This window comes from Rhinatrema bivittatum, chromosome 16 (genome assembly GCF_901001135.1).
Source record: "Rhinatrema bivittatum chromosome 16, aRhiBiv1.1, whole genome shotgun sequence".
Classification (NCBI taxonomy): domain Eukaryota; kingdom Metazoa; phylum Chordata; class Amphibia; order Gymnophiona; family Rhinatrematidae; genus Rhinatrema; species Rhinatrema bivittatum.
Window position 1 is genome coordinate 158,574 of NC_042630.1, and position 13,050 is coordinate 171,623.

At 45.2% G+C, this 13,050-nt stretch overlaps 1 protein-coding gene across 1 annotated transcript in view; it reads left to right on the plus strand.

The window, feature by feature from the left end:
• Positions 1 to 3,778, plus strand: part of TNFRSF1A (TNF receptor superfamily member 1A) — a 46,254-nt gene extending 42,476 nt beyond the window's left edge. Inside the window, exons 5-10 of the mRNA XM_029580390.1 lie at positions 311 to 395; positions 594 to 664; positions 795 to 911; positions 2,460 to 2,497; positions 2,681 to 2,855; positions 2,941 to 3,778. Of these exons, the coding sequence (XP_029436250.1) occupies positions 311 to 395; positions 594 to 664; positions 795 to 911; positions 2,460 to 2,497; positions 2,681 to 2,855; positions 2,941 to 3,215 (761 nt within the window). The 3' untranslated portion in view covers positions 3,216 to 3,778. The remainder of the gene's footprint in view (positions 1 to 310; positions 396 to 593; positions 665 to 794; positions 912 to 2,459; positions 2,498 to 2,680; positions 2,856 to 2,940) is intronic.
• Positions 3,779 to 13,050: the final 9,272 nt, after the last annotated feature.

A 13,050-nucleotide genomic window follows, 5' to 3' on the forward strand; every position in this document is an offset into this window, starting at 1 on the left:
ACTGGAGCACAGTGCAGGGAGTCTGTGACTGGAGCACAGTGCAAGGAGTCTGTGACTGGAGCACAGTGCAGGGAGTCTGTGACTGGAGCACAGTGCAGGAGTCTGTGACTGGAGCAGAGTGCAGGGAGTCTGTGAATGGAGCACAGTGCAGGGAGTCTGTGACTGGAGCACAGTGCAAGGAGTCTGTGACTGGAGCACAGTGCAGGGAGTCTGTGAATGGAGCACAGTGCAGGGAGTCTGTGACTGGAGCACAGTGCAGGGAGTCTGTGAATGGAGCAGAGTTATAATTTAATGCTCTTCTCTCTTGCAGGTGTGGGTTATAATGATACACTCTGCAGCTGTTTCCATGGGTTTTACTTCACTAAAGAGGACAGAACCTGTCACTCCTGTCAGGAGTAAGTATCTCCAACCCCAATATTGCTATGCCCTCTCCTTAATAATTCTTTCTATCTTTTACTCCCCCCCCCTAAGCAATTCTCCCCTTCAATCTCCAAACACCTTTCTCCTCTTCATCATGCCTCTTTCCCAGTAATTCTATCCCCCTCAGTCTCCTGTCATGGCTCCACCTGCTGCTATTTCTTCCTGTCTTACAGGTGTCAAGACTCAGACTGTGAGGTACACTGTCCCAGGCCTCCTGAAGAGACACGGCCAAACCCACCTGATGGTAAGAGTCTCTCTCCCCAGGAACCCCTTCCCTTCATCTCTCAGGTTGTAGCTCTCCCTTTCTCCCTGTTCCTGATCCTCTCTCTCCATGGGTCCAGCCTGGTCTCCTGATTGCTTTGCTCTCTTCTCAGGTCTCAGCCCTATCCTGCTTTCCCTCGTGGCTGTCCTAGCCACTGGATTTATCCTGATGTTGCTTGGCTTTGTGTGGAGGTATCAGAGGAAAAGGAGAAAGTCTTTGTACTGCCAGGGTAAGAGACGCTTAGCCCCGCCACACACACTTTAGGAAGAAAAGGGGAAGAAGAGGAGATGGGAGGGTGCAGCTTAAGGGGAGGGGAGGATAGAAGAGGTGGAGGAGAAGGTCTAATGCTGGGAAGGCAGCATGCAAAATTGTGAGGAGGGGAGGGTGCAGTGCTGAGGGAAAGAGAGGGGAGGTGAGGGAGCAGAACTGAGGGAAGGGAAGTGCACTACTGTGATAATACTGGGGAAGGGTGGAAACGGTACAGCATGAAAAGAGGAAATGGAGAGGGTGTGTTAATCTATACTACTACTATATTAATACTACTATACTACTATTTCTTATATAGTCTACTACTACTATACTATACTATTACTACTATACTACTACTATATTACTACTTCTTATACTATACTATTACTACTACTATACTACTACTTATATACTATACTACTATCTATATACTATACTATTACTACTATACTACTATATTACTACTACTATACTATTACTTCTTATACTGTACTATTACTACTATACTACTACTTCTTATACTATACTATTACTACTATGTTATGACTACTAAACTACTACTTCTTATATACTATACTACTACCTCTATACTATACTATTACTACTATACTACTACTACTTCTTATATACTATACTACTACTTATACTATACTATTACTACTATACTACTACTTCTATACTCTACTATTACTACTATACTACTTCTTATATACTATACTACTACTTCTATACTCTACTATTACTACTATACTACTACTATATTACTACTTCTTATACTATACTACTTATATACTACACTACTGCTGCTATACTATACTATTACTACTATACTACTACTACTTCTTATATACTATACTACTACTTATACTATACTATTACTACTATACTACTACTTCTATACTCTACTATTACTACTATACTACTTCTTATATACTATACTACTACTTCTATACTCTACTATTACTACTATACTACTACTATATTACTACTTCTTATACTATACTACTTATATACTACACTACTGCTGCTATACTATACTATTACTACTATACTACTATATTACTACTACTATACTACTTCTTATATACTATACTACTACTTCACTATACTTCTATACTATACTACTATTACTACATTATACTACTACTACTACTTAACATTTCTATAGTGCTACATGGCATACGCAGCACTGTACAAACATACAAAAAGACAGTCCCTTCTCAATAGAGCTTACAATCTAATAAGACAAACATACAGTATAAGAGACTTGGGGTATAAAGCAAGACAATGTTTAGAAAGAAAAGAAAGATAGTTAACAAGACTAAAAGCAGACAATCAGCCATAGAATTTAAAAGCAGCTTCAAAAAGGTGGGTCTTTAGATGGGATTTAAAGAGGCCGAGAGAGGGAGTCTGACTCGGCAGTTCAGGAAGACTATTCCAAGCACATGGCGCAGCCAGGTGGAATGGGCAGTAGAGGAGACGGGCACAGATAGGAATGATCTCCTTGATTCTCTGTTTTCTCTGGCAGTGACAGCAGTGAGCAGTGATCAGCCTACTCCAGACCAGGTGAGGAAACATATTTCAGAGGAAGTTTGTAGCAGGTGCAAGGAACTTCTCTCTGCCTCACAAGAGTCCTCTCTCCTCTGTTCCTGTTCTCCATACTCCCTCACCCCATCTTCCCTCTGCTCTCTGTATGCCCCTGTGTCTCAGTCATTCTGCCTATAACACAGCACTTGGGTTTCTCTGCAGCTGGCAACTGAACAGACTCGGAACGCCTACCTCCCCGGTTATCCTATTCCTTCCCAAATGAAATCCAGCGAAAGTGGGGAAACAGCATTTGAACCTGCAAAAGTGTCGGCTTCAGCACAGATTCCAAAGTTACCCGACTGCATCAATGATGTTGTGATAGCTCAGCTCCCAGAAAGTAAGAATCGTGGGTGTGGGAGCTGAGGTCAGCGTGAGAGTTTGTTTGTGAGATTATAAAGTGCTCTCGTTGCTCTCTCCTATAGAACCTCGAGTCTTGTACGCTGTGGTGGACAATGTGCCCCCTTCTCGCTGGAAAGAATTTATGCGCCGTTTGGGTCTCAGTGACTATGATATTGAGAGGATCGAGATACAGAATGACCGACGTTACCGGGAAGCACAATATGAGATGCTATTGGCCTGGCGGCAGCGAACAGGACAAACAGGATCCACGCTGGAAACAATCAGCAGAGTCTTGCGGGAAATGGACCTCAGTGGCTGCAGCGAAAACATCCAGGAATCACTGCAGAGACATCTTTAAATATTTCCCAACCACCTCTCCCTTCTCCTCCTCCCTGCCTGCTTTCTCACTCTACTCTCACTGTCTCATCGCCACTCCTGCTACGCCTAATGATCCTATTCCACCATGCCTGCCTGCTTTCTTCTGACTCTACCTTTCCCCATTCCTTAATTCCCACCATCTTCAGAATCGGGATTTCCTGAACCACCTTTCTGATATAAAATGAACGTGGTGAACAAGAGAGACCTTGGACAAAGTCACAAAAGTTTCTGCCCACATTTTTCTTTAGATGCTGTCTCTGCAAAGACTCCAGGTTTCTGACTGCAATGTAGGGTGTGGTGAGAGACACTAGAGAAGGGAGTTTCTCTCACCCTTATTAGTAAGCATTCCTGGCTGGAAGTGCAGCTATGTGGTCAGCATTAGTGGCAGGATGCACTAATATTCCCTACTGTTATTGTTGTTGGTTATCTAATGCCTTTTGGATATTTTGGAGCAGAGACTTTCATTGACTCACACAACTTTCTTTGCTGTTGTTTCACACTTTCTAAAATTCTGTAAATATATTTTGATATTTTTCCATTTTCCACCTCAAACTATATATGGCTGCATCTGCTGTGGCTGGTCTGCTGCGTGTGCAAATGTTGGTCTTTGCCTGAGTAAATTAACATGCACGAGGGTCCATAATTTGGTTACAGAAAGCTATTCCTATGATAAAAACGTTTGTTCCCTGTACATGCCCGGATCAGTCCAGACTCCTGGGTTTTGCCTCCTTTCCAGCAGCTGGAGACAGAGAAAGTTTCACAGGCTCTGCCTCTTAACCCGGTGCGCCCCCTGCAGTGCCTCAGTATTTCTCTGACTCCAGCAGATGGAGGAGGTGCAAAACCTGCAGTTCTGAACCCAAGAAGAAAAAAAAAGAGGAAGAGAATGTTTATCTTCTCAGGGAGTTGTCAGATTCTGGTGGGATTATCCCTCCTGGTAGTAGGTAGAGGATGAGCAGGGGTTGGGAACTCCAAATTTGCTCCTTTGGGTGCCGGGTTGATAGCTGGTGGTCCAGCTCCCTCGCCTCCAGCGAGGATTTCTGAGCAGCCTTTGCCACCTTTTTGTCAGGAAAGTATTGGTTTCTTTTCTTTTATTTCCGTGGAATAAAGTGTAAAAAAAAAAAAGAAGACGTACAATTAAACTTTGGAATTTGTTGCCAGAGGATGTGGTTAGTGCAGTTAGTGTAGCTGGGTTTAAAAAAGGATTGGATAAGTTCTTGGAGGAGAAGTCCATTAATGGCTATTAATCAAGTTTACTTAGGGAATAGCCACTGCCATTAGCAATGGTAACATGGGATAGACTTAGTGTTTGGGTACTTGCCAGGTTCTTATGGCCTGGATTGGCCACTGTTGGACACAGGATGCTGGGCTTGATGGACCCTCGGTCTGACCCAGTATGGCTTGTTCTTATGTTCTTAAAGAAGGCAAGAGGTGGATGGCAGCTGAGGTGCACTGCTGTCGGGGCTGCTTGCTACATCTCAGGGTAAGGTGGAAGGCAGTGAGGCTAATTTTAGCTTTTTCTTCGGTGCCCCGCTCCTGTTTTCCCGCTGTTTGTGGCGCCTGCCTCGTGGTCTGCATCGGGCCATGCTGTGCCTCGCTTGAGCCGCTGCTTGCATTGTGGAGAGCGACTTTCAAAGACCGATCGCTGTTCCTGCTGTCTCCCCTGGGGGGGGGAGGGCTTGTCGCGGGAGGCAGGGCGACCCCAGTCGGGTGCCGACTGCTCCGGAGGAGGAGGCCGATTCCTTCCTGCTGTGTGGGAATGGCAGCCATTTTGAAGACATTCAAGGTGGCTGCAGAGACAGCGGCAGGCGGAGAGGATCTCCCCCTAGCGCTATCACCAGCTGATTTGAGGCCCGGGGAGGCCTTCGGTGTCTAATTCTCCTGGAAGGGGACCAGGGGGGTGGGGTCTCTCTTATTTTTCTCCTGATTTCGTGCTCTTATTACATCAAGTGTATCTGGTCACCAGTCAGCACATCACTTCATCAGCCTCCAAAGAACTTCACTTTTGAAGGACAAACAATAACAATAAAACCTTGTGCCAAAAACCTAGGCACAGTCATTGATTCCAGACTATCCATTTCCAACAATATATCAGCACTGGTAAAGAAATCCTTTTACAAACTTCAAATGTTGAGAAAACTTAAACCCCTATTGTTTCCATCGCATTTTCGATCTGTAAATCATTCTGACAAGTTTAGATTTCTGTAACTCTTTATAATTAGGCTTGCTAACATCCACCATTCATCCACTTCAACTCATTCAAGACTCCACAGCCCGTTTATTGTACAATATATCCCGTAGGGACCGTATCACTCCAACGCTACAACATCTCCACTGGTTGCCAATATCTTAACGAGTCTCATACAAAATTCTTACAATAATTCATAACTTACCATACAACCCTACCTCTATTAAAGATTTATAAACCAACTCGACAGCTCTGCTCAATGGACAAATGTATCCTTGAAGTACCCTCTCTAAAAATTGCACATTTGGACTTAACACACAAACGAGCTTTCTCAGTCGCAGGCCCAACTCCTTGGAACTCCATTCCTGAAGAAATCCGTTTAACATCAAACACTAAAGACTTTAAAAACGTACCTTTTTACATCAGACTACAAGATTAGCTAACAGATCTATCTTCACACTTAATTTAGAGATATCTTTCTACTAGTATATTTTAATTGATCCCTCAAATTAATGTATTTTAATAATTTATTGTATTGTCATTTTCTTATGTATGTCGTATATGTAAACTGCTTAGACGGTCAGATTCCTGCCCTATTCTGCGGTATATACAAAACTTATCAATAAATAAATATGCTTTTTGATGTGAGGGTCCGGAAAGTTCAGGGTCCAGTGGTATGACGTATCCTCAGAGGATTCTGACCAGGGAAGATTTTTGGTTGATGATCCTCAAGTCGTCCCCCCTCCTAGGGGTAGCCCGGATCAGGAGGATGAGTCTGTAGTGATTCCTTCCGTGGAAGGGGATGATCCGAAGGTGGTGCACTTATTCCAGCGGGAAGAGCTGGTTCCTTTGATCCCGCATGAACTAGCAGTGTTAGGGATATGATGGATCCGATCATGGCAGGTTTGCGGGGCTCCCACCAAGACCTCCCCTTTCATAGCTTAAGCACCTGATAGTTAGGGGGTGGGATACTCCTGAAACAGGGCTCCAACTCAGTAGAGCCATGGACAAGCTTTATTCCTTGCCTAAAGAAGCTCTGGAGCTTTTAAGGGTACCTAAGGTGGATGCATCTGTGTCGGTGGTTACCAAAAGGACCACCATTCCAGTATTGGGAACCACAGCCCTAAAAGATCTCCAGGATAGGAAGCTTGAAGTGCACCTTAAGAAGATTTTTGGAGTTTCTGCCCTTGGCATCTGGGCACAGTGTGCAGCAGTTTTATGCTTCGTGCAAGCCTCAGATGGGTGCAACAGTTGCAGCGTGCTAGGGATCTCTCGCCCCAGGAGTCCGAGCAGGCAGAACCTTTGGAAGCTGCGATAGCTTATGGATCCAATGCATTATATGATCTTATTCACACTTCTTCCCGGATGATGGTGTCTGTGGTCTTGACAAGGAGGCTTTTGTGGTTGTGAAACTGGTCAGCAGATGTTTCATTGAAGGCTCAGCTTGGAGTGCTCCCCTTTAAGGGCAAACTACTGTTTGGGGAGGACCTGGAGCAGCTGATCATGCAGTTTGGGGATAAAAAGGTGCTTAAGCTTCCTAAACATAAGCCTGTTGCCCATTTTCTCTGAGAGGGAGGTAACTTTAAAATTTGTTCAAAATTTTTTTTTTTTTTTTCCTTTTTGGGTCAGTGTCATTCTGGGATGCAGATTGGGGTGGCAGCAGCTCTTGATGATTTTTTTTCTCTACTGAAGTCTTCTAGGCGGCTGCCCGCGCATATGATCGGGCAGGCTTTAGACATGCTGCACGGCAGTAAATGCTCCTCATGCGGTGAGGCGTGCATGTGGCTGTCCCGGGCCAGTTTATGTTCCTGCAGCCTTTCTGAGGGAGAGGGCAGCTTGGGAACGTCAGCAGTGGCATCAGGGAAGCAGCAAGAGCCTGGAAGGCTCACAAGCAGTTCTACTGCAGCAGCAGGCCCCTTCCCGATTAGCGTGGGAACAGTGGCCATTTTGTCTTCCCTTGCAGCTGGATCTTCCCAGCCGATCAGAGCCCCATGGAGAGCCAGGGGGTTTCAAGTCGGGGGGAGCATGAGGACCTCCTGGGGGAGGATTCTGATGATCCTGCAGCTTATTCATCAGATTTTGTTTTATTGTTGCACAAAGCGTACCTGGCTAGGAAAGCTGCAGGGCGGCGTGTTTACGGGTGCGAGAGGTCGATGGGCTCTCTGCCAAGGAAGAGATCCAGAGTTTCATGGACTAATGCTGCGACAAGGGTTCGGCGAGTCCTTGTTAGGTCTACTCAAGTCAGACGTGATGGACGAGGCCTTGGAGGATTCTGAGGATGGGGATCCTCCAGCGGATGACCCTTCTGAGAAGGAGCCTTCTCCGGATGGACTGGATACAGAGAAAAGGCTGTGGAAGGGGATGATCCTAAGTTGGTTCATCTTTCCACAGGGAAGAGCTGTGGCCCCTGATCCCCTATGTCCTTAAGGAGCTGGGAATTAGGGTTCCATGGGAAGAAACTGATCAGGAGGAAATGCATCCAGTCATGGATGCACTTCAGAAGTCCAGCAAAAGCTTTCCCTTTCCATAAGTCAGTCAGGAAGTTAGTGGTCAGGGAGTGGGCTTAAAGGTTGGCAGAGCAATGGATAAGTTATATCCTTTACCGGAGTACACGCTTGAGCTGTTAATACTTCCAAAGGAGGATGCCTCAGTTTCTGTGGTCACCAAGAAGACAACAATTCTGCTGGCTGGTTCTGCAGTGTTAAAAAGATATGTAGGACAGGAAGCTGGAAGTCCATCTCAAAAAGATTTTTGAGGTGTCTATCCTAGGCATTTGCTCTTCAGTTTGCAGCAGTTTGATGCTTCGGGCTGGTAAGCGTTGGTTATAGCACTTGCAGGCAGGAAAAGCAATGTCTGTTTCAGAGGCAAAGCTGGTGAAGTGGCTAGAGGTGGAGGTGGCCTATGAAGTGGATAGATTATATGTCTTCATCAAGACTTCCTCTAGAACCATGATTTCAGCGGTCTCGGCCAGGAGACTCCTTTGGTTACAAATCTCTTATGAATCTGGTCTCAGTTAGGAGTGTTACCTTTCAGAGGAAAACTGCTCATGAAACATCTAGTGGAAAATAATGGGCATAGATTGCCAGAGGATAAGCCAAAAGGGGAAAAGGATCCTTTCCTATGTGTTCTCACTTTAGGGTAAATAGACATTTTCGGAAGACTAGGGCTTCAGGGGGCGTCCAGAGGCAAGGTACTGAGAGACAGCAGTCCTGGTCCAGTCTTTTTTAGGTCAGAAGCCAAACAGAGATGGTACTAGCCAGGGAGCCGAGTCCAACTAATGAAGCGAGACCAGCCCACGCATCGGTGCCAGCGATATGGGGTTGTATGACTCTTTTATTTTTTACAAGGAGTGGGCCAAGATCATGATGGACCAGTGGTTCTTAAGTTTGAAAAGAGAAGGTTATGCTTTAGAATTTGCTTGTCCTCTAAAGAACTTGTTCATGGTCTCCCCTTGTGCATCCATTACAAAAAGGTGGGTGGTACAGCACCCACTTACAGATGCTGGGAGCTATTGTTCCCATTCCCGCAGAGGAGCGGGAGACGGGAAGGTATTCCATTTATTTTGTGGTTCCAAAAAAAGAGGAGAACGTCTATCTGATCTTGGACCTAAAGGTAAATGTGGCTCTCAAAGTTCCTCATTTTCAAATGGAGACTCTGTGGTCAGTCATGGCAGTGGTATGCAAAAGGGAGTTCTTGGCTTTTCTGGATTTGGCCAAGGCGAACTTGCACATAGCAATCCATCTGGATCATCAGGGCTTCCTGAGGTTCATGATCCTCAGGACACACTTTCAATTTTGCACCCATCTGTTCAGATTTGCGACTGCTCCAAGGACATTCACCAAGGTGATGGTCATGGTGGCGGTGGCTCTCAGAAAGGAGGGCATTCTAGTTCACCTGTATCTGGACGATTGGCTTATTCGGGCAAAATCAGAGGTCCTTTGCAGGCAGGCAATGGCGTTGGTGCTAAAGCAGTTGAGATCCTTGCGTTGGGTAGTAAACCTGTCCAAAAGTCATCTTTCCTCTACTCAGGTGTTGGAGTTCCTGGGGACAAGTTTCAACACCAAGATTGGGAAGGTGCTTCTCACCAGAGAACGCATTTGCAAGTCACAGAGGCAAATTCACAGTTTGTTAGACAATGCGGTATCTAGGGTCTGGGATTACTTGCAGGTCCTCGATTCCATGGCTTCAACTTTGGAGCTGGTGCCTTGGTCGTTTGCTCACATAAGAAATTGCCATGCTGAGTCAGACCAAGGATCCATCAAGCCCAGCATCCTGTTTCCAACAGAGGCCAAACTAGGACATCTGGCAATTACCCAAACACCAAGAAGATCCCATGCTACTGATGCAATTAATAGCAGTGGCTATTCCCTAAGTAAACTTGATTACTAGCAGTTAATGGACTTCTCCTCCAAGAACTTATCCAAGCCTTTTTTGAACCCAGCTACACTAACTGCACTAACCACATCCTCTGGCAACAAATTCCAGAGCTTTATTGTGCGTTGAGTGAAAAAGAATTTTCTCAGATTAGTCTTAAATGTGCTACTTGCTAACTTCATGGAATGCCCCCTAGTCCTTCTGTTATCTAAAAGTGTAAATAACCGATTCACATTCAAGACCTCTCATGATCTTAAAGACCTCTATCATATCCCCCCTTAGCCATCTCTTCTCCAAGCTGAACAGCCCTAACCTCTTCAGCCTTTCTTCATAGGGGAGCTGTTCCATCCATAAACCTCTGCAGTCAGCATTGCTGTCTCGGTGGAATCTGTTGTCAGAGCAGTTTCATCTTTCAGGATACCTCTTATGGAGGTATCCTGGTCAAGTTTCTTGTGGTGGCTTAGACGGCATAACTTAGGTCGCAGAGTGGACTTAGTTCCAGATTGGATAGCAGTTACCACTGATGCGTCTCTCCAGTTGGGGAGCTGTATGTCAGACCCAGTTGGTGTAGGGCCAGTGGTTGGCGCAGCAGGCATTGTGGTCTATCAATTGATTAGAGATGAGAGCGGTGAGTATTGCGTTGTATGCCTGTCTACCTCTCTTGCATGGTCGACCAGTAAGGATTTTGTGGGACAATGTGACAATGGTAGCTTATATCAAATGACAGGGTGGTACCAAGAGTCGGGCAGTGGCTCAGGAAGCCCAGGAGTTAGTTTGCTGGGCAGAGCAGCATCTGACATTATTGGTGGTATCTCACATAGCCGAGATAGACAATGTGCAGGCATATTTTCTGTCATCAACAACTGGATCCTGGGGAGGGGGATGTTGTCGGAGGAAGCGATGCATTTTATCAGTTGCAGATGGGGCAGGCCCCACATGGAGTTGATGACAACTCAGCGAAATGCCAAGGTATCACGCTTCTTCAGTCACAGAAGGGAACGCGGAGCAGAAGGGGTCGATGCCTTGGAGCTTCCAGGGACACACAGTGTTTTCCTGTAGGTGTTTTGGCTATGGCCGCAGATGGGCCAAGTGTTCTGCTGAATAGAAATTCACTCGGGAGAGGTGATTCTAGTGGCACTGGAGTGGCCTCAGAGGTCATGATTTGTGGATCTAGTCAATTTAGCAGTGGACGGGCTGTTGCATCTCGTCCATCTACCAAACCTTTTTCACCAAGGTCACATATTTTCAGATCAGGCAGTTCGCTTCTGCTCGGGGCTTGGTTTTGGATAGGAAGCGTTTAATGTGGAAAAGATATTCGGAAGATATAATTTCCACTCTACTGCATGCTAGGAAGACTTCAACATCCTTAGCTTATGCATTCTGTGTGCATCCCTGGTGGGGAAGCCACTTTGGGGGGTGCCCAGCACTGGACCGACAGCTAAACAAGCCTTACATGTGACGGGGTCTAATGTTGAGGCTTTCCCCATCAGCATGGGAACAGCGGCCGTTTTCAATTCGCTAGCAGTGTCAGCAGCTTCAGCGGAAAAGGCAGGAGAATCCCTTCCTCAACTATCACCAGTGGTTCCCTGTCCCACGGAGGTGCAGAGAGGCACTTGCACTGAGGAGGAGTCTGGTTCTGGTAGAGGTCTTCTGCTGGTTTTAATTTGCTAATGCGCAAAGCTTGTTTAGTAGAACAGGGGATGCTAGCTCTTGGCTCCAGTTTCCAGGGATTCTCGGCTGGTCAAGAGGCCTGAGAAGCTTTTTGGTGATTTTTGGTGCTGGATGTTGAACAGATCCGAGCCTAAATGCACTCAAGGGGCAGGCAGGCTTTGCTTAGCTGCAAGGTAGGTCATGGCAGCGGTTCTTTTTCTGTATGTGCATTCTTGCATGTGTGAGGGGACTTGTGAACATAAGGCCGAGGCCTAGATATGAGTGCATATGTCTGTGACCTAGAATTAAACAAGTATTTGTGCACGTACTTGAGCACACATTTGTATAGATATTTGTGCGCGTAAGACCGTGGCCTAGACTGGAGCGCGTATTTGCGAGGGAACTTGTGCACATAAGACTACAACCTAAACGTGTGTATTTGCACAGGTAATTGTACATGTATGATCATGGCTGAGACAAGCGCATATTTGCATGTGTACTTGTGCACATACGACTGCGACCTAGTGTTGAGCACACCACTAGAAACATCTTCTCTTCAGAGTGACATCCATTTACCATTTCCTGTAAACCGTTTTGACAAAATTTATTTTTATAAAACGGTATATAAATGCCCTTAAATAAATAAAATAAATATCCAGGCAGTCACTTTAGGGCCCAATTTATAATTTGCCTATACGGAATCTGTCAAAGACCTTATTTCTCAATGTTTACATCCCGCATTCATCCCCATTTCAAGGTGGGGCACAAAACAAGAGGCCTGAAATTGAATAATTGCAAAATAGAAACAGGAAAATTAATAGAGTTTCTACAATGCCAGATCTAAAACAAGAATACTCCATTCCCATGAAGTTGCTGGAAGTGCAATACTGTCAACCAAGCAGACATCAATGAATTCATGAAACTCGGCTAGCGGTCAACCGACATAACCAACATCTTTCCGCCATCAAGAACAATATGGCTACATGTGACAGAGTGAAAACACAAATTACCAACATGTAGGAATGACACTGGATGCACATTGCTGCAATAAACACATACTTTTAGAACAAAACAAAAAACAATGAATCTATATTACACCTAAATCAGGAGATACAAAATCAGGCATGCCATTTAAATGAATGAAAAGCCTGTTTAAACACAAGTGCCTTTATTGGTCCATGAATGGATTCAACATTTTCAGAAGTGATATTGTGGAAGGGCTATTGGGAAAGGTTCACTTCTTTGCAGATACCAAAACCTTCAACATGGTAGACATCTTGGAAGATATGGAAAGTGTAGGGCATGAGGAGAGATCTGGTGAAGTTTGAGGAATAGTCATAAGAACATAAGAAAATGGCATACTAGGTCAGACCAAGGGTACATCGAGCCCAGCATCCTGTTTCCAACAGTGGCCAATCCAGGCCATAAGAACCTGGCAAGTTCCCAAAAACTAAGTCTATTCCATGTTACCTTTGCTAATGGCAGTGGCTATTCTCTAAGTCAACTTAATTAATAGCAGGTAATGGACTTCTCCTCCAAGAACTTATCCAATCCTTTTTTAAACACAGCTACACTAACTGCACTAACCACATCCCCTGGCAACAAA